The following is a 22414-nucleotide window of genomic DNA, read 5'->3' on the forward strand; positions in this document are numbered from 1 at the left end:
GCTTGCCTGCCACTCACCTCCTGCTGTGTGGCCCAGTTCCTAACAGGCCATGGACTGGTAGCAGTCCATGGCCCAGGGGTTGGGGACCCCTGCTCTATTGTACTGTAACAATGATACAAGGGCACCCTACCTTAAGACAAAGTATGTGTACACACATACACAGAGATAGATATAAATACTTCTAGATAATTCTAGATATAGATAATTTACAGTTCAGTTCAGTTACAGATAGGCTATTTTTCAACTTACAAAAGAAAGTACCATATATTCTATTCAAATAGGTACCTTCTCTATGGAGAGGTCATACGGTAAACAGCAAAGATTAACACCGTAACTGAGGTGGACTGAGACACACTCTAACAAGCTGGGGACACTGGGTAAGCCATTTACTTACCTGATTTTAGTTTTGTTTGTGAAATGACTTTACGTAAAATTCCTTTGAATGTTGTTAATTCTAATTCACTTGTGATTTTATTTAAATTTAACTATTTAGACATATATTTAGTATATGAAGCAAATCACCTAATACTTTATTCCTTTAATGTTACAATACCCTATATAATATATATATACAATACATTATATACTCAATAACATCAAAATGATTTTATGAAAATAATAGTGTAAACTTCTTCTTGTTTCCAATCTTCCTGGTTACTCAGCTTGTTTCTCTATCTCTATCCATGCATCAACCCACAAGCATTTAGTTTTAAAGTGTTAGCGTATTAATAGAAGTGGGATATTTTCTAGGGGGTCTCAGTCCCACTAGAAAGTGATTATTATTATGTCTTAATTGTTTTTTAGAAGAATGCTCAATTTAGATAACTTTCTAATACCCCAAGTCATAACGGGATGATAGATATTTGTACTTTCCACTTATTTCTTATACTTTTAATTCCTATGGAAAGCTGTTTACCTAACGCCTTTGCCCATGTAGAACCTTGTGAACTGGTAATTATTCCAGGATGGGCAGGTATGGTCACTGCACACATTTTTATTAAGGGTGGTGGGGGGGAAGAAAATCGTTTGGAATGCACATTTTTCCATGGGTTAAACAGTGCACAAGAACCTAGCAACTTTGGAGGAGATCCAGCTTACTTTTGCTTTAATGTACCCAGAAGGTTTCAAATTAGTACTCAGCATTACTGTTTTAATTGAAAATTAACCTCGCCATAACTGGAAGTGAGGATCAGCATCCTGATGTTTAGGAGACGGCTGTATGGTTGGGGAGGTCATTACACTGGACAGCAGAGACACTGAAGAGGAAAACACAAATCATTTGTTTCCTTAAGCAAGGACACGTAGTCAACACTTGAATTGGTGGTCAACTATAATTTGCTTCCAGAGTCAGCAACTCTGGCAACACTACAGTTTGGATTTATAGCAGGGCACACAAGTAACAATGACTTTGAAAGTAATGTATAAAAGAACCAAGGAAAAAGTTCTTAAAGATCTACTCCTCATTCCAAGGACTTTCCCGCTCCACCTAAAAGCAGGAGGTGCTCTTGTTCCTATTCCCAACATGCCCTCGGCAGTTCTTCCTGAATAATTACTCCTCCAGGAAACCAATGATACTTGAGTCTGGGTTATCAACAATCCTTTATTTTTTGCCTGGGAATTTCAAACCAATACACTCCCAGCCTGAACAATGTAGACAGAAGTTTTCCTTTCCATTTGGTAAAAAATAAAATTTAAAAAAAATTCTATATTTGCTGCCAATGTCCTGAAAAGTTCAATCACCTCTCCAAATTCCCCAGAATAAACACAAGAAAATACCTCTCCCCAGTAGGATCCAGGCCCCGCACTACCACCCTTAGGCACTTCCACTTCCTCCATCTTCAGGGAAGGAGTGTCCAGTTCAGATGTGGCTCCTCAGTGGAGAAGAGGGAATTTAGAGGAAGGGGAATTTTCTTTAGGAATTGTCAGTCCCACAAGTAAGTTCCTCTTTTCCTTTTCCCTTTTCACTGAAAGTGAAAAACTGCTCACAACAAGTGCTCACTGTCCCGTTTCCCTATGTGTCACCAGAGCCAAGAGAGGACCCCGTCAACGAGGCTCCCTCTACTCTGTCCCGCAGACCACAATCTCCGACCTTCACCCCATTGTCTGTGCAATGTGTAGAACTGGAGCTCAGAGCAGTGGCCTCAGCATCACTCTCCATGCCCGGGGAAGCCAAAGGCCCCTTTCTTGGCCGAGGGGAAGGGCTCTTGTGGAAGCAGAGTTTGAAAAGCCCCAGCACTGTCACGGTCAATATCACCAACACTACTACTGCTATGCTCACAAGTATGAAGACCACGGTGGAAGAATCGAAAGCCTGGGGATTGTCAGAGGAAGACGTGGAATTAAACTTGGGAATCACGCTTCCAGAAGAGTTGATGTCGGCCTTTGCCTCTGTTTGAGGGGATATTTGAAGAGTAGATATTGTGCCCTGTGCTCCCCACCGAGGAATCTCGGGAATAGATGTTGCTGAACTGCTTTGTCCAGGGGCATGGGGTACCTCTCCTGGCTTCGCCCGGACACTGGGTGACCAGGTTGCCTTCGACACGGGGCTGGCTGCAGTGGCTGGCGGGTGCCAGGTGGGCACCTTGGTCCCCCCAGGGGCCGGCTGTCCTTCCCCATTGGTTACACAAGAGCGTCCGTCTTTCCCTAGCACGAAGCCCGCAGCACACTCGCAAGCAAAGACTCCCAAGTCGTCTAGGCAGTCAAGGAGCTTCACGCATTTGCCATCACGGAGGTACCTTCCGGGACAGGGACAGAGCACAGCCCCGGAGGGTATCCCGTCCCAGCGCGCGCCGACCTCGTCCGAGGTGCAGGTGGCCGTGATGGAGAGCTGCCCGGGGCAGAGCGCACTCACCTCGGTCCCGGGGGGACTGAAGTCCAGCGCCGCGCTGGAAAGCTGGAAAGGCGCGCGGTAGCTCAAGTCAGAAGCGGCCCCCGGGCGCGGTGCGGGGCACAAGCCCTCGAACTGGTACTTGCACAGATAGCCGTTGGCGCGCTGGTGGCATCGCATCTCTTTCCAGCCTGCGGGCTCGATTCCCCGGGTGGCCTGGAGTCCCGCGCAGCTCCGAGCGGTGCAGGAGCGTTGGGGCTCCTCCACCCACTGCAGCGTGTCGCTTTCGGACCCGCCGACGTCGGGGGACAACCAGGAGAAACCCCGCAACGGCTCATTCTCCAGGGTGCAGTTGGATCGCCTGCGCTCCAGCGCCACCCAGAAGAGAAGGTCTTTGGAGCCCCCTCCGGGCCCCGGGCCCGCCCGTAAAAGCGCGACCACCGCGCGGAGCTCGGCGTCCCCGCGCACCGTGCTGAGCGCCCCGCCGCGCAGGCTGCAGGCCTCCTCGGCCTCCTGCCGCTTGAAGGTAGCGTGGTGCAGGCTGTAGCAGGCCCCCGAAGCCGAGCAGCCCGCGCGGTCGGCGGTGGGGTGCTCTCCACTGCCGGGCCGGGGCCAGAACGTCTGCCAGAGAAGGCACAGGGCGAGCGCCTGCCTCATCTTGGAGGCCCAGCGCCCGCGGCTGCTCCCAGCTTGGATCTGACCCGCCCGAGGGCGTGGAGCTGTCCCAGGAGCGCGGTCACCGCCCCCCTCCCACAGCTGGCTCTCCGCCCCCCCACCCGTCCCCCGCGCCCGTCCCCTCAATCTCCAAGAATTCCCGTCAGGGTTCTGGCAGCAAACAGCTTCCCTCCCTTAGGCCTCAACAGGAAATGTGTCCGGAGCTCTGCCAGGCCCCATGCAGCCCTGCGGTCAGGAACACAGCTGGCGCCGGGGCACAGGGAACGCAGTCGCCCAGAAGGTCAAACACCCTGTTTAGGGCAGGAGAAAAAGAAAGAAAAATCGCCACTGGGAAGAAGTGTATCGTTTTCCCTGCTCAGGGAGTTTCACAACCTCAGATCCCAAAGCACTTTGGTGAACACTGGCAGGAAGGGCTGGAGAAGAGGAACTTGCTGAGCGCCCACGCGCGCCCACTGTGCTCCGTCCGGAGCGGTGGTGGAGTTGGCCTCACAGCAATGTGTAGAAGGCTCCAGGCTTCGCCAGTCTCGCGATTTTGGGGGGAAAAAAACCTTGTGAGAAGTAGAAGCATCTCCCTTTGCCACCAGAGGCAGCACGACGTAACCACCAGTTTCTTCCTGGCTCTGCTCCTCTGTGCTGTGGAAGGAGATCCAGGCGTGCTAATTGCTGGTCAAAGAATTTACAGTTCCTTTCCGGTATATTAAAAGGGAGAGCCTGCTTCTGAAGTCAATGCTCGCCTTAACACGTTTGTTTTTCGTTTCCATTTCTTTCTCTTTGAAATGGCCTTATTGGTTCATTCAGGAAAGGAAATGTATTTCTAGGCCTAAATGAAAAATAATGGACACAGATCTTAACTGTTATGTTAGGTTTCCTTACCGCTATATTGATTCATAACTTCTTCAAGCTTATAGATAATATCTAAATGAGATCATGGCCTGTTTGAGAACAAGCACCCCACGTGTGATTTTATCCTTGAACTATTTTAATGTCATTTTCTTCTACGATTAAGTGCCAATATTTGTAACAGTAAGTTGGAAGTCCCCTCTAAGGGACACAAGAGTTCAATAGCCTTAAAAAATTAAAATATTTATTACATTATACTGCATGTTGTATACCATAAAAAAAATACCCTGCAACTTAAAAAACAGGTGAGTCAATTTCTTCAGTTCCAATGGCTGTTTTGTTTTAATACAAACACTTCAACTCAGTTGGAAGCAGTGAGGAATTAAAGGTGAATAAAGGAAGGAAAGTTAAACACTGCACTGTCTATGAAACGATTTTCTTGTTAGCAATTTAGACAATATGCATCATTTTAGAAGATTATTATCTATTTTGGCTCACAGTGACCAAATAAGTTGCAATCAGAAATACATAAGGTTTCAGCTAAGCCCTCTTAATGATGCATGATGCTTTTAAACATCTGTAATCAGAATGAAAGTTGCCACTCCACGGGTAATGCCTACCACGCTTTTAAACTCCCTTGTACGGATTGAACTGTTCAGGTTAGTGAGGATGGGTGGGAAGGAAGGTTTCAGGATCACATCTGTACACTCCTACCTCATTTTCACCACTACTCTCACTCTTCTTTTCCTCTTGGAAATTCCATGTATTTTAACAGATGATAATAAACACCAGGAATCATCATCACACTTACCCTGCTTTTGCTGACTGTGGAGTTCTGCAGCAGGATTTCTCTCCTACACCCTTGCTGTTTCCCAATTTAAACGACATTCATTAGTCCTTCATTACAGATGCCAGAGAATCACCTTAAACATGACTCTGCATTTAAATTAAGTTAATGACTTATGAAAAAGGAACATGAAAATCTAGAAATCTAATTAAATGGATTTTAAAAATACCTAATTACTTGGGCCAGCTCTATATACCTTTGCAATCTAATGACTACATGTTGTAAATGTGTCTATGCGGTACTGTATATTTTAATAAAATAAAACCTTCTACAAATCTAAGCAGTCAGTGGAAACCTCTTAGATATTTTAAAAATCACTTGAAATGAGGTGAGGTTTCTAGAGTAAGAAAGAATGAATGCTTGAAAAACTTAAAGTAAATACATGATCTCCCCTCCTGGCATTCTGCCTATAGGGAGGTAGGATATTAGAAGAGATATCCTACCTGGCCATAATGGCCATAATGACTGCATATTACAGTCCTGGCCATGCCTGTAGTGATGTGAGAGAAGAGTTAGAAAAAAAATTAGCTCAAAGTAACACATAGATCATTTTGTAATTAATTACTTTGTACTGACTTATATACCACTAACATATTTTGAAATGTATAGTACACCTGAGAAAACTAGAAATGAAGGAATGTTTTTGTTTTTATTACTCTTTTACTTATTATTATTTTTTATTAACAGCTCACTTGATTGAATATTTATTCTGGCAGTTGTGGGTTTAGTGCTTATGGCTACTGTTGGAGGTTAGTGTTACTTATGTACCTATTTATCAGATAAGAAAACTGAAATCTAGAGATCATGTATGTAGTTGGCCTGTGGTCAAATGAGCAAGGATGAACCCAGGCATCTGAACCCAGAGCCTGTGTTCCTTTTTTTTTCTTTCCTCCAATGGAGGTAAAATTCACATAACATAAAATTAACCATTTTAAGTGTACAATTCAGTGGTATTTAGTATTGATACATTCTCAATGTCAGGCAATCATCACTTCTATTATTTCTAAAACATTCTGATCACCTCAAAAGTAAACCTTATCCCCAGAATGTTTTTATTTTTAAATAATGCTATTATGATCATAATAGGATACCATTTTATCTCCACTGGATTCCAAATATCGGAAATGCTGACAATGCCGTGGATCCACAGTCTCTTTTATATGTTACAGATGAGAGTAACAACTTTGGAAAAGCTTGCTATTTTTAACTAAAATTGAACACTTACATACTCTTTACTCCATTATGACCTTCATGCCCAGGTATATACTCAAGAGAAACTTACACACGTACAAGAGAAGATATATAAAAGGATGTTGAGGGCTTCCCTGGTGGCGCAGTGGTTGAGAGTCTGCCTGCCGATGCAGGGGACACGGGTTCATGCCCCAGTCCGGGAAGATCCCACATGCCGCGGAGTGGCTGGGCCCGTGAGCCATGGCCGCTGAGCCTGCGCGTCCAGAGCCTGTGCTCCGCAACGGGAGAGGCCACAACAATGAGAGGCCTGCGTACCACAAAAGAAAAGGATGTTGATAGCATCACTGCTCATATTAAAAACCAGAATGAATCCAAAGGTTCAGCAATGGATGATAGATAAATAACCTGTGGTACATTCACTCAATGAATATTGTACAGCAATCAAAATGAATGGAATATAGCTGCAAGTAGCAATATGAATTAATCTTATCAATACAATGTTAAATGACAAAAGTTCAAAAAAATTATACAGATTCTGATATTCTTTTTGTAAAATTAACAAAAAAACCATTAAATATATATTTGTGTATTTTTTAGGAAAAAATAGTTACTACAGTGAGATAAAAGGAACAATGGGTGATGATGGATCCTTTGGGTGGGTGGGAGGAGGAGGAGGATGGACTAGTAGGAAAAATAGTATTTGATGTGGGCTGTTGTCAGAGTCCTAGCTTTTGTTTTGGATAGTGGCTTTGTAGGTGGTTATTCCATTATTAAAAAATCAATAATTACATAATTAACAAAATAAAGAAAAGTGGCTTTATCTAGACAAATGATGAGACAATGACATGAATCAAAAATTACAATTAGGGCTTCCCTGGTGGCGCAGTGGTTGAGAGTCTGCCTGCCGATGCAGGGGACACGGGTTTGTGCCCCGGTCTGGGAAGATCCCACATGCGGCGGAGCGGCTGGGCCCGTGAGCCATGGCTGAGCCTGCGCGTCCGGAGCCTGTGCTCCGCAACGGGAGAGGCCACAGCAGTGAGAGGCCCGCGTACCGCAAAAAAAAAAAAAAAAAAAAAAAAAAAAAAAAATTACAATTAATCTGACTCTGAGCAACTGAGTTCCAAAATGTAAAATCTAAACAAAATTAAGATGCTAGCTATATTTTTAAGAAATATTGTCAGTATATTTCCCTTTGATCCCCAGATTCTTTTGCAGGTAACACATTTCTAAATTTAAGCCAATTATTAATCTGAAAAAGCATAAAAAATAAAATATTTTCCTATGTTTCTAGACTTTTCAGACAATCTGTGTATTATTATTAAGAATCATGTATGGTATTTATTTGTTCATCATTTATACAAGGTTATCCCATCCAAAGAGCTAGAGAGAATATATAAGGAAAATAAGTTTAGTTCACATTTTTATTTGATTATTAATTTTAAAATGTCAGAAACAAATATGGAGAAAGATAGAATTTCACTAATCACATCCCAAGTAATCTCATAAATTTATAAAGTTGTCGATCCTCACTGAATAAATTCTGTTATTGTTGAAAGAAAACAACATCTGGGCCTTAGCATATTTCTGAGTTCACCAAAGATATATAAAAATACTTCAGAGAAAATTGGAAAGGAGACAGCATTCCATCAGGAGAACATGGTGTTCAGAAGCGAATCTAAGCTAGAGACCAAGAATTGTGAAGATTCTTTGCCTTTTAGAACTATATTGGACCTTAACAAAATGATCAATGATCAATATCTTTATATTTTTAACTGAGTAAATTTTAAATTCTAAGTCTCAAGTGTCCACGAAGTGCTTAACGAATGATAAAATTTGGTAATTTTATTTTCTGAAAACACAACTTCTAATCATCATTATGTACATGTTCTAAATCAGGATATATGATTTGACCCTTAACCCAACAGATCATAGAGACTCATAACCTAACAAATTCATATACTCCTGAATAGGTAAAGACTTCTTTTAGGTGGCACTGTCTTTAAGTCATCTGCATACATTTATATACAGTCAGTCATTTCAGAAATGTATGTCACAATGACAGGTAGTCTTCTGGTTTAGTACAGAAACAAGAAACTTTAAAAAACATTAAATTTTCAGCTCCTTCATTTAAACTGCTCTCTAAACAGAGGCAGTGCTGATCATGTCCCATGGGTCCTGGAGGTAATATAGAAAATTATTCTCTGGTGGCCATTACAGAATTAGTACATCGACCATTGCCAAGTTTATAATCAAGAAATAATGGAAGAATGACTCATGCACACAAAATGCTTGTTATAATCCAAATTCCTACCAAGTTCTAAAGTATAAATATTTATTTTACTACTCAGATATTTTTTCACAATTGCCTACAGAGCCAGTTTATGAACTACACTTGAAAATCAGCCTTACTACTTTAAAGTTACACACACACATGCACACACACACACACTCACACCTCTCACCTAGACTTTTTTTTTTTTGACCGATCACAATAAGGTGAAACTTGTAGGGTTAGCTAACATCATCCAGCAAACAAACTTAACTACAGTTGTATGGAGGTGGGGGAATGGTGCATGAATTGCAGACCTTTTCTTTAGTTAAAGTTTGGCATCTATCTGATCAGGTCCATAGAATTTGGAGTTTTTCAGGTCCTACTCCTGGGCCCTTTTCTCTTTCCACTGGATACTCTCATGTAATCTCATCTCGTCTCATCCTGTGGTTTCGGATATCATCTGTACGTCAGTGATGCCCAAACGTATCCACACTCCATTCTTAGCTAAGCTCTAAATTCGCATATCCACCATGTACTTAATATTTGATATCTCATAGGTATTTCAAATTCCCATTTCCTAAACAGAACTTTGGTTCCTGCCTCCTGAGCCAGGTTCTCAACTTGCTTTCATTATTTCAGTAAATGGTACATCTAGCCCCTAAGATGCTCATCACCAACTTCCTCACCTCTTATATGGGTCAGGGTTTTTTTTTTTTTAATTGTAATTGACAGAAATCCAACTCAAATTAGCTAAATGCAAAAGGGAATTATATGATTCGTAACTGGGAAAATCCTGGAGTAGTTCCAATAGTTGAATAGAATACTGCCAAAACCACAGCAGCCAGGAGATTCAATCACATCAGGATTTGTCTTAATCTCTCTCCCTTTCTCTTCTCTCTTCATGGCTGCATCCTCTCCTGCTTCCTTCTGTCTTTCTTCAAAGGACCTGAACAAGACCACTGGCAGTCCTCATGTTATACCCTTATAACATTCTACTAAAGGAGAGCCTTCTCCTCTAGCTCCAGAGCAAAATCCCAAGAAAAGATTCTGATTGATCAAGCTTCAGTAATATGCCAGTCATTTGCTCAATCATTGTAGCCAAAAAGATAGGACTCAGTGATTAGTGATTTCCTTCTGGGGGCAGAGTCTCTATCAGAGTTATATTAAGGAATATTCAATTCTAAGTCTAAAGTATACTTTGAATACATGTAGTTTTATGTTTCACTTTGATCATCCTAGTCGGTGCCTGTCAAATGTCTTCTCACTGTTCTGCCTGCATCATTCTGGACCCCATGGAATCAATTCTTCATAGACTCATCAGGAAGATCTTCAAGAACCTTAGTCTGATTATGTCTCTCTTCTGCATATACCTCCGTTGCTCCTAAAATAAAGCTCAAATCCTTACGGAGAACTACAAAGTATTGACTCCTATGCCTCTTCCTAGTTTATCCTCTTGTCTCTCTGGTCTCAGTTCAGTTGCCAGCACCTAAGTGAGAACTTTCAAGGCAACCCAATCTTCATTTCCCCACCAATAATTCTCTAGCCCCAGTCTCTTTCTATGATACCAACGTGTTTTTTTTTCCTTCATAGCAATTATCATGTTCATTTATTTGATTGTCTTGCCTGTCTCTCACTCAATGTAAGCTCCATAAGGCAGTGCTTGTCACAAGTGAGTAAATGAATGTATGATTGAATCCACCACCATTCTCCCCCTTGTTGATTATGGTCCAGCCACACTGGTCTGTTCTCTGTTCCTCCAAAACATCTCATAATTCTTACACGATTTCCCTTTACCGAAATCATTCCTCTCTTGTCTGTTAGATTTTTTAAAAATTACATCTTTAAAAATTGTGGAGTAAAATGTACGTGTAGAAGTGTACATAAATACTTATGTACAGTTTTACAAATAACCATGAAGCCATTTCCGAGTCAGGAAATAGGGCCAGCTTATGGTTATTTCCTCCCTGCTCTGTTCAATCCCAAGGTAACATCTGTTGCAGTTCTCTAAGATTAGGAGAGATAGTTTTACTTCTGGTTTACCCTGACATTGAGGATGTAGCTCAGCTGATTGGTAGGAGGTTTCCTGGGGTGGGGTCAGGTTTAGACATTTGTTCTTCTCTCCCCATGAGGCTATAAAACCAAAAGTTCAAGATCAACAGGATCGGTGGCAAATATCCAAGCTCAAAAGTAAGTAGTCTCAGTGCTCATTTTAGGTTTCTGTGTTCTTTCTTCCCCCTTAGACTTCAACCTAGTTGTGTGTGTGTGTGTGTATGTACAGACATAGACATAGACGAGTGCATGTATATTTCATCACTGTTTGTTGTCTTCTTTGAAAGGGTTGATTTCTTAATTTGGGTTCCCTCAAAAGCAAACCCTGAGACAAGGATTTGGGAGCTACTAATTTATTTGGAGGAGAGGCAGAAGTCATTGGCAAGGAATGAGACAGGGAAGTTAATATGAGTTATAGCTGTGGGAAACTAGGGGCCAATATTGCAGGGAACCATCTGAGAATCTATGAAACCCAACTAAGTGTGTCCCACCAATGGGTGGTGAAGCTGCAGTATTTATTTACAAACTCCTGTCCCTCAAGCAAGTAGCTGCAGGGTATTTGGCCTTAGGCACTTCCAGCAATCCCTGAGCTAGGTCAGGCATACTCTGGTGTACAGGAAAATACCTTCAGGCACAAAGACACCAAAGGTGCATGTGGCATTCACTACAGTAGGTCTCAATAACTTAGTCTGCCGCATTCTAAACCCCTTCAGCTTATGGCTTAAACAACCCCTCACCAAGCCCTGAAGTATATGTGGGGTCCCCCACTTTATTTGATCTCATGGATCCTTGCACTTTTTCCTTCATATCACTTTTCACAAATGTAAGCATATAATTGTTTATTTGTGGAATGTAATATCTATGCCCTCCAGTACCTTACTACTCAAATGCCAGCAACATTGGCATTAAAAGGGAATAGTTAGAAACACAGAATCTCAGCACTACCCCAGACACAGTGCATACTAATGATATCCCCAGGTGATCTGAATGCATGTTAAAAGTTTGAGAAGCACCGCTCCACTAGACTGTATTTTCTTGGAGGCAACGGTTATGTCTCTTTTCTTCAGCATTTATCCCAGGTCCCTAGTAATGTAGCTGGTGTATAGTAAGCACTAAAGAAATAACACACACACACACACACGGTTCACGTGTGTGTAGGCACACGCATAAAGTGCCAGTGATTTAGCAAAAGTGCTGTATATTAATAACTGAACACATGGAATTTTCTAGCTTTTTGTCATGAATCAGATCATTATTCCATGGGGCCAGCAGTTCCAGGCCCATTGGTTAGTGTGTCTCCTAATAAATTGAACAGAAGTACTACTATTCCTGTTTTAAAGAAATTCTTATTATAACAAAGTGGCCAGCATTTTTATTTAGGTCTCTGGACAGCTTACTGTGGTGCGTAGTTTCATGCTCTGATCTGGTCTGGAAGGATTTGTATGGTAAGTGTGCTTGATCACCAGGGCATGCCTTAAGTCTGAAAGTGTGCCTTTTCTATGGGTGCCTCCAGAATTTCCACTTCGCAGAGCTGGAAGAGGCAGGGAAAAGAATCACAGCTACTTAAATTCAAATCCTATTAGGCTTAGCTGTTGTCACTTTGTAAGTACTAGGGATAATCAGAAGTAGCCCTTACCTTGTAGAGGCAGGGACCTTGAACTTATTATTAGCCAGACTTACTATCTGGCCTATTTTAAGGTCTGTGTATCGGATAAATTCACACGCCCCTGCACAACAGATTCTATATTGGCTTGTCTATTCCAGAAATGTGATTGATTCTTACTATTATATGGCATTTCAAATCTGATACCTTCAGAAGATTTTTGACCTTCAGATTTAGCATCAGGAATCTTTGTTTTAAAATAGCAGTGATTTAGGCAAGTCTATTCAATAAAATTGGATGTCATATATCTTTTTGGTACTCTACCTCTTCGTTTTGTACCGAATTCACATAATGTGACGTGATTTATTACAGTGGGGAGAGAGGGAGGATGCTGCTTGCTACCCTACAGTTACAGCACACACACACATCTATGAAAGAAGATCATTGTTATTATATTTTTGCTAAATTATATCTTTTGTGAATGGTCTTACTGTGGATTTGGCTTTACAGTTATTGGAAGAGTCGAATACTTTGTACAAACTTTCTTTCACTATCTCATATTTAGCATAGGAATTCACAGTTTTAAATGTATTTGTGAATATGTCATTGTTTAGTAATAACCCTTCCTCACACACTCTCTGTGTGATTGGGTAGGTGCTAATTGGAAATCTCACTGGGGAATCCTCTTGAGAATTATCGATCATTTTCCTGGTCTTCTCTTTAGCAGGGTCACCCTGAGTCCAAGGAGATGCAAGTGGGGAGCTGGGAAGGGATTTAGAAATGCTTTGTCCATTACAAGTTGGGTAGTCTTGAACGACTGCAGCACTCTTGGGTTAGTATCTGAATGTGCCTTCAGAACAAGGAGGGGGAGACCTGGGGGAGGGTGCAGTGTACCTCTTACTGGGTCTTCTGACCAATGGCATGGAAAACCAGCAGAAATACTCTCGGTCCGGGAAAAGGCTGTGTAAATCCCTCCCCACTGACTCCTGAGCCTCCTGGAGGAATAGTAGGACTGTGAAAAAAGGTGATTTCAGCACAGAGAAGGCTTCACCAGCACAGCAGGAAATCCTCTCCCCCTCTCTGTACTGAGAGAATTCAGTAGAGGCTCTGCTGGGTCTCCTTTTGCTCAGACACAAACCATGACTTTGCTACACCTGGGGATCTCAACCCAGAAGTGAGAGGGCAACCCCACTGGCCTTTCTCTGACTCTCTCGTCATGTTGTAGAATATTAGCTCTGTCTTTTCCCTCTTTAACGATGAAGGATAAGAATTCAATTTGCCGGCCTCTCTCTTGGAATAAATAACATTTACCTTTGTTAATTCTCAGACTCTAATAGATTCTTTCCATCTTCCCTCTCCAAATCTTCTCCATCTGAGACATTTTATAGATACACATAAAATAAAAGATATATACTTTATCTATAAAATATATATATTTTAGTCAACAGGGAATGAATACAATGTTTTTATTGTTGAGACTACGTTTATATTCAGGAAATTTGTTCTCTTCAGTTTTTGAAACTGTTAAAGAGAATACTCTGGATTCTTTTAAAAGAGCACAGAAATATGAGAGAGGTGTTAGAGGCCAATATCCTTTGGGTATTTTGAGTTACTGACATCCCATCAATATTAATAATTAGAGCATAGGAGGCTTTAAGGGGAGATCAAATGATGAAAGAAAATGAAATCATCTTAAGTTCAGCTTGGGGTGGCTTAATGAAAACAAAATAGTAAATGCTAGAAAGAAGGCCAAATAAAATATATTAAATTTCCTAATTTTTTTTCATACTACTTCATAGTCAGTATAAAACTGATATTCAGGCTTTTATGAACAATGAGAATACTTAATCCATCTGGATGAAAACTCAGGGTAGCGATAAGGTTAGAATGGGTTTATTATCTAACACTCCATCTTCTCCTCCCAGGCTCTCCACTGAAACACTTGGGTTTACAGGTTCCAGTATCATCCAAGGAATCTGTCAGCTGAGATGCTGCCAACGTGCTTAACGGCAACCAGTAGGCACCCAATGAACACCTCACATTTTTTTTTAATTTGGTAAAGAACATGTCATAAAATTTACCATCATAGCTATTTTTAAGCACACAGTTCAGTAATCTTAAGCATAGTCACATAGTTGTAGACTGTTGGTGGTAATACAAAATGGTGCTGCTGCTATGGAAAACAGTATGGCGGTTCTTCAAAAAATCAAAAATAGAATTATCATACAATTCAGCACTTTGTAATCTGAATTTGAGTACAACTCAACTGCCAAAATAAAGCACTTTTTTTCTGGCCTGTAATGTAGCATTCCCCGAGAGCATGAGACGAGAGAGAGAAAGTTTCCAGTCACCCAGGTTTGAGTCACTGACATCTCCCTTCTTGGTCTCCTATATCTGGTGAGACATTACACCCACTTATATTTTTCCATCACGCTTTTATCTTTAACTTCCTCTCCAATCACATACAACTGACTATCAAATTTCTGCTCATGGAGACAGCATCCATGAGGTACCCAAAGCATCAAAGGCAATGAAACTGAAATGGAGAATTCATTCATTCATTCAATGTATATTATTGAGCACTTCCCACATCCTGGGCACTGAGCCCCATACTGGAAATACAGTGATGAATAAAATAGAAACATGTCTTTGTTTTAAAGGAATTTATGATCTCATGAAAGACAATAAGTAAATTAACAGATGGACAGTTACAAAGTGTGATAAGTGCTATGAAGAAAAGTAATAGCGAGCTATAAAAGAGGATTTCAGAGAACATATGCTTGACTTGCTGGTCCTGGAAGGGTGAGGATGCACCATTTAAATTGAGGTTCAAGGGTGAGCAGGTGTAGTGAAAGTAGAAATAGGATCAAATCCTACTGGAGGAGTGAATGAGAATGGTAGCTTAGCATCAAGTCTGTGTGAATGTTAGAGCTCCCTTTTCAGGGGTGTTGAGTGGTGAGAACACTGTAGGCAGCACCAACTTCCATTTTATATGTATATCACCTGCAGTCAATTGAGCCCTGAGTTCTATCAGAAGTCTGAGCTACAGTCACGATATTTACCTGAGTTTTCTAACATCAAAAGCATCCTGTTTTTGGACTGAAGTTATCATCGTTTCATGCCAAAATTCCCAAAGCTACCTATTTCAGGTTAACATCCTTCTCCAAAGGAGAAACCACAGATATCCTTGAACCTTCCTCTTCCTCTCTTCCATGAACAACTGGTTACTCTTTCCGCCTTAGACATGTCTCTTGAATGCATCCTTTGTGCTCTTTCTGTTCCCATTACCTCTGCTTTACATCACCCAGACTCTTATAACAGCCTCCAAACCAGGCTCCTGGTCTCTACTCCTGTTACACTCTGCCGTCCACACTCCCTCCAAGGTTATCGCAAAGCACAGCTCCACTTAGGTCACCTTCCTCTCCCTACTCCTGCTCTCAATTTTAAAAATTCTACATGACTTCTTATTTCTCTCTAACACAACCAGAAGCCTTTGCTATATGAACATATTGCCTCATATTATTTGCTGTTGTTTCCTGTGTGATAGTCCTGGTTTCCCAACTGCATTTCTTGAAGTCTTTAATACTTTGGACTGAATCTGTACCCTCCAGAGCAACTAGAATAGCAATAAGCAGGTTGTCTGATTAATATCAACAGCTAATAAAGGAAGCCCGTGGGTCCTGTTTTATTCCTAGAGGCTGGTCAGAACCATGATTTGCCTTTTCATAATTAAAATAATAAACACTGGCTTTATTTGACCAATCAGAATGTCTGGTTGCCTGTGGAGGCTAGCTGCCTTTGTTTTGAGACCTTGGTCTCTACACACTGTAGGTATTTTTGTGAGGAGAGCGTTAATCCCATGTTAAATCATCCATTCATTACATCAGACACTGCTCACAGAGTGCAATGCACTAACGTGCTCTCCTTTCAAAGCAATTGGACGAAAGCTAGCTTCAAGGTGTAAATCTTTTAGTTCTCTAAGTATAAAGCAGACAACTTAAACATGAGCCCAGATTTAAACTGTGTATGCTCTCAAAGGAATTCAAGTGGAGGTCCCTCTTATTAGCACTGGACACAAGAAGAGTCTGGAAAACATATCCTCCATTGACATGGCGAGAGAGAGAATTGCTTTTCTTCTTCTTTCCACTAACATACTCTGAGGGCTTAATTCCAAGGCTGCAAAGGTTTATGGTGAATTTCCACACTCTATCTTGAATAGTCATCGGGGTATACTGTACTAATACCTTTTATTAATTTCAAATATTCTGAAGTCTTAAACAAAGAAAGCCAAATACTAGGAACTACTGAATTTGGCAACAACTATCTCCACCTGAGACTCATTAGGATAACAATCAAGATACTCTTCAGCTAAAACTGGGTTTAGCTTGAATTTCACCATTAGGAAATTCCCTTTGATTTATAGATATACAACCTCTTTCAGGTAATTGCTTCAGTTTCTTCCCAACCTGAAGATGAGGAGGAAATATTTTTTCTTTGCATTATGTTTAAATCGTATCTCACTTTCTTTTTTCCTTTTTTTTTTGGCCGCACTGTGTGGCTTGTGGAATCTCAGTTCCCTGACTGGGGGCTGAACCCGGGCCATGGCAGTGAAAGCCCAGAATCCTAACCACTAGGCCACCAGGGAACTCCCTCTATTACCTCTTTTAACTGCTGTTTAACTTGCTTAAAATTATAATTACCAGAGAATATAATGCCTTAGATACAATAAAAGAAATAGTTATTACAGGTTGAAAATTATATTCATCTAGTATTTTAAAAATTCCCTTGAAACAACTTTCAGTAAGAGAAATCTTTCTGTTCTTTCCCAATTATAGTAGAACCACCCACTAATCTCCATTACTGGAAAGCTACACTTTCCACAATAGGGAATCATCTCACTCCATGCAGCTGCTGTACCTCAACCCTAGGCTGTCTATTGTGATGTCCGTTTTCTTGATATATATCCATAATCTCTCTACCACCTACCTACACTGCTTCTTCAAAAGGAATTACTTTATCAATTTTTGGCAGTAATACTTACACACTTTTAATAGAAAATGTCAGTGTGGCAGGAAGGACTTGTCTGATATTTAGAATTTCGGGAAGAATCCCTAAGTCATTTTCTCTGAATTAAAAAAAAAAATGCATCTGCCTTTGAAATTCAGAGTGCATCTCTTAACACAGAATCAGACTAAATCAGCACATTTATTATTTATACCATATTTATAATCTCATAAGGCCAGATTTTTCAAATGTCTTCAACTAGTTTATATGATCCTGCAAGTTGTCCTTGTCTCCTTTGTCCACATATATTAATGAGTTTTTATTGTTTTAAGGGACTCAACTGAGTTTTCCTAGTAAAGTTAAAATACCAAAGGGGCCTGGTGGTTTAGAGAAATAAAACCCACCTATTATATTTATATACACTGATTTTTTTAAATAATTTTTATTTACTTTTGGCTGCGTTGGGTCTTTGTTGCTGCATGTGGGCTTTCTCTAGTTGCAGTGAGCGGGGGCTACCCTGTGTTGCAGTGCACAGGCTTCTCATCATAGTGGCTTCTCTTGTTGCGGAGCACAGGCTCTAGGCGTGTAGGCTTCAGTAGTTGTGGTGTGCAGGCTCAGTAGTTGTGGCATGCGGGCTCTAGGGCATGCGGGCTCCAGTAGTTGTGGCTTGAGGGCTCTAGAGCGCAGGCTCAGTAGTTGTGATGCATGGGCTTAGTTGCTCCACAGCACGTGGGATCTTCCCTGACCAGGAATCAAACCCGTGTCCCCTGCATAAGTAGGTGGATTCTTTTCTTTTTTAAAATTTTTTGAAGTGTTTATTTAACAGCAATAGCAATATTTTTAGACTTTTAAAGAGTGCTGACACTACCTTTCCACTGTTGGCTATTAAAAAGTAGGTTTTATAACACTTCAACAAACTATTTTTCTATTGTTCTCAAAACAAACATTCTGATGCATAATCTTTGTGCATATTTACATATGCACATTTATAAAAATATTTATATTGTATTTCTGCATATGAATGTGTTTTATTGGGCTACAGTTGTTTTACAATGTTATGTTAGTTTCTACTGTACAGTGGAGTTCCCTGTGCTATACAGCAAGTTCTTACTAGGTATCTATTGAATACATATCAGTGTATATATGTCAATCCCAATCTCCCAGTTCATCCCACCCACCACTCCCGCCCCCGCTTTCCCCCCTTGGTGTCCATACGTTTGTCTCTACATCTGTGTCTCTATTTCTGCCTTGCAAACTGGCTCACATGTACCATTTTTCTAGATTCCACATAGATGTGTTAATATATGATATTTGTTTTTCTCCTTCTGACTTACTTCACTCTGTATGACAGTCTCTAGGTCTATCCACGTCTCTACAAATGACCAAATTTCGATGCTTTTCATGGCTGAGTAATATTCCACTGTATATAGGTACCACATCTTCTTTAGCCGTTCCTCTGTTGATGGACATTTAGGTTGCTTCCATGACCTGGCTATTGTAAACAGTGCTGCAGTGAACATTGGGGTGCATGTGTCTTTTTGAATTATGGTTTTCTCAGGGTATATGCCCAGTAGTGGGATTGCTGGGTCATATGGTAATTCTATTTTTAGTTTTTTAAGGAACCTCCATGCTGTTCTCCATAGTGGCTGTATCAATTTACATTCCCACCAACAGTGCAAGAGGGTTCCCTTTTCTCCACACCCTCTCCAGCATTTATTGCTTTTAGATTTTTTGATGATGGCCATTCTGACTGGTGTGAGGTTTCTTTTGCATTTCTCTAATAATTAGTGATGTTGAGCAGCTTTTCATGTGCCTTTTGGCCATCGGCATGCGTTTTTTGGAGAAATGTCTAGTTGGGTCTTCTGTCCATTTTTTGATTGGGTTGTTTTTTTGATATTGAGCTGCATGAGCTACTTACAAATTTTGGAGATTAATCCTTTGTTGATTCGTTTGCAAATATTTTCTCCCATTTTGAGGGTTGTCTTTTCATCTTGTTTACAGTTTCCTTTGCTGTGCAAGAGCTTTTAAGTTTCATTCGGTCCCATTTTTTAATTTTTGTTTTTATTTCTATTTCTCTAGGAGGTGGGTCCAAAAGGATCTTGCTGTGATTTATGTCATAGAGTCTTCTTTCTATGTTTTCCTCTAAGAGATTTATAGTGTCTGGTGTTACATTTAGGTCTTTAATCCATTTTGAGTTTATTTTTGTGTATGGTGTTAGGGAATGTTCTAATTTCATTCTTTTACATGTAGCTGTCCAGTTTTCCCAGCACCACTTATTGAAGAGACTGTCTTTTCCCCATTGTATATCCTTGCCTCCTTTGTCATAGATTAGGTGACCATAGGTGCATGGGTTTACCTCTGGAATTTCTATCCTGTTCCATCGATCTATATTTCTGTTTTTGTGCCAGTATCATATTGTCTTGATTACTGTAGCTTTGTAGTGTATTCTGAACTCAGGGAATCTGATTCCTCCAACTCCATTTTTTTCCCTCAAGATTGCTTTGGCTATTCAGGATCTTTTGTGTCTCGATACAAATTTTAAGATTTTTTGTTCTAGTTCTGTAAAAAATGTCATTGGTAATTTGATACGGACTGCACTGAATCTGTAGATTGCTTTGGGTAGTACAGTCATTTTCACAATATTGATTCTTCCAAGAACATGGTATATCTCTCAAACTGTTTGTGTCATCTTTGATTTCTTTCATCAGTGTCTTATAATTTTCTGCATACAGGTCTTTTGTCTCCTTATGTAGGCTTATTACTAGGTATTTTATTCTTTTTGTTGCAATGGTAAATGGGAAGGTTTCCTTAATATCTCTTTCAGATTTTTCATCATTAGTGTATAGGAATGCAAGAGATTTCTGTGCATTAATTTTGTATCCTGCAACTTTACCAAATTCATTGATTAGCTCTAGTTTTCTGTTGGCATCTTTAGGATTTTCTATGTATCATGTCATCTGCAAACAGTGACAGTTTTACTTCTTTTCCAATTCATATTCCTCTCATCTCTTTTTCTTCTCTTATTGCCATAGCTAGGACTTCCAAAACTATGTGAATAATAGTGGTGAGAGTGGACATCCTTGTCTTGTTCCTGATCTTAGAGGAAATGGTTTCACTTTTTCACCATTGAGAATGATGTTTGCTGGGGGTTTGTCATATATTGCCTTTATTTTGTTGAGGTGGGTTCCCTCTATGCCCACTTTCTGGAGAGTTTTTATCATAAATGGGTGTTGAATTTTGTCAAAAGTTTTTCCTTCATCTATTGAGATGATCATATGGTTTTTATTCTTCAGTTTGTTAATATGGTGTATCAGATTGATTGATTTGCATATGTTGAAGAATCCTTGCATCCCTGGATAAATCCCACTTGATCATGGTATATGATTTTCGTAATGTGTTGTTGGAATCTGTTTGCTAGGATTTTGTGGAGGATTTTTGCATCTATGTTCATCAGTGATATTGGTCTGTAATTTTCTTTTTTTGTAGTATCTTTGTCTTGTTTTGGTACCAGGGTGATGGTGGCGTCGTAGAATGAGTTTGGGAGTGTTCCTTCCTCTGCAATTTTTTGGAAGACTTTGAGAAGGATGGGTGTTAGCTCTTCTCTAAATGTTTGATAGAATTCACCTGTGAAGACATCTGTTCCTGGACTTTTGTTGGAAGATTTTTTTTTTTTTTTTTTTTTGTGGTACGCAGGCCTCTGACTGTTGTGGCCTCTCCCGTTGTGGAGCATAGGCTCCAGACGCGCAGGCTCAGTGGCCATGGCTCACAGGCCTAGCCACTCCGCAGCATGTGGGATCTTCCCATACTGGGGCACGAATCCGTGTCCCTTGCATCGGCAGGCGGACTCTCAACCACTGCGCCACCAGGGAAGCACCTGTTGGAAGGCTTTTAATCACAGTTTCAATTTCGTTACTTGTGATTGGTCTGTTCATGTTTTCTATTTCTTCCTGGTTCAGTCTAGGAAGGTTATACCTTTCTAAGAATTTGTCCATTTCTTCCAGGTTGTCCATTTTTTTGGCACAGAGTTGCTTGTAGTAGTATCTTAGGATGCTTTGTATTTTTGTGGTGTCTATTGTAACTTCTCCTTTTTCATATCTAATTTTATTGATTTGAGTCCACTCCCTCTTTTTCTTGATGAGTCTGACTAAAGGTTTATCAATTTGAAGAACTTTGTTTATCTTCTTGAAGAACCAGCTTTTAGTTTCACTGATCTTTGCTATTGTTCTCTTTGTTTTTATTTCATTTATTTCTGCTCTGCTCTTTATGATTTCTTTCCTTCTGCTAACTTTGGGTTGGTTTGTTCTTTTTCTTCTAGTTCCTTTAGGTGTAATGTTAGATTGTTCATTTGAGATTTTTCTTGTTTCTTAAGGTAGGATTGTATTGCTACAAACTTCCCTCTTAGAACTGCTTTTGCTGCATCCCATAGGTTTTGGATTGTCTTGTTTTCGTTCTCATTTGTCTCTAGGTTCTTTTTGATTTCCTCTTTGATTTCTTCAGTGATCTCTTGGTTATTTAGTAGTGTATTGTTTAGCCTCCATCTGTCTGTGTTTTTTACATTTTCTTCCCTATACTTTATTTCTTATCTCATAGCATTGTGGTTGGAAAAGATGCTTGATACAATTTCAATATTCTTAAAATTACTAAGGTTTGATTTATGACTCAAGATGTGATCTATCCTGGAGAATGTTCCAATGTGCACTTGAGAAGAAAGTGTGATCTTCTGTTTTTGGATGGAATGTCCTATAAATATCAATTAAATCTATCTGGTCTATTGTGTCATTTAAAGCTTGAGTTTTCTTATTAATTTTCTGTCTGGATGATCTGTCTATCGGTGTAAGTGAGGTGTAAAGTCCCTCACTGTTATTGTGTTACTTTCAACTTCCTCTTTTATAGCTGTTAGCATTTGCCTTATGTATTGAGGCGCTCCTCCTATGTTGGGTAAATATATATTTACAATTGTTATATCTTCTTCTTGGACTGATCCCTTGATCATTATGTAGTGTCCTCCCTTGTCTCTTGTAACATTCTTTATTTTAAAGTCTATTTTATCTGATATGAGTATTGCTACACCAGCTTTCTTTTGATTTCCATTTGCATGGAATATCT

At 40.3% G+C, this 22414-nt stretch overlaps 1 protein-coding gene across 1 annotated transcript; it reads right to left on the minus strand.

Moving 5' to 3' along the window:
- Positions 1–1605: 1605 nt before the first annotated feature.
- Positions 1606–3541, minus strand: CLEC14A (C-type lectin domain containing 14A). The gene has a single exon (XM_030854826.2). It carries the CDS (start codon positions 3482–3484, stop codon positions 2012–2014), a length of 1473 nt encoding a protein of 490 aa, XP_030710686.2. The 5' UTR covers positions 3485–3541; the 3' UTR covers positions 1606–2011.
- Between the last annotated feature and the right edge of the window lie 18873 nt (positions 3542–22414).

Source organism: Globicephala melas, chromosome 2 (assembly GCF_963455315.2).
Source record: "Globicephala melas chromosome 2, mGloMel1.2, whole genome shotgun sequence".
Classification (NCBI taxonomy): domain Eukaryota; kingdom Metazoa; phylum Chordata; class Mammalia; order Artiodactyla; family Delphinidae; genus Globicephala; species Globicephala melas.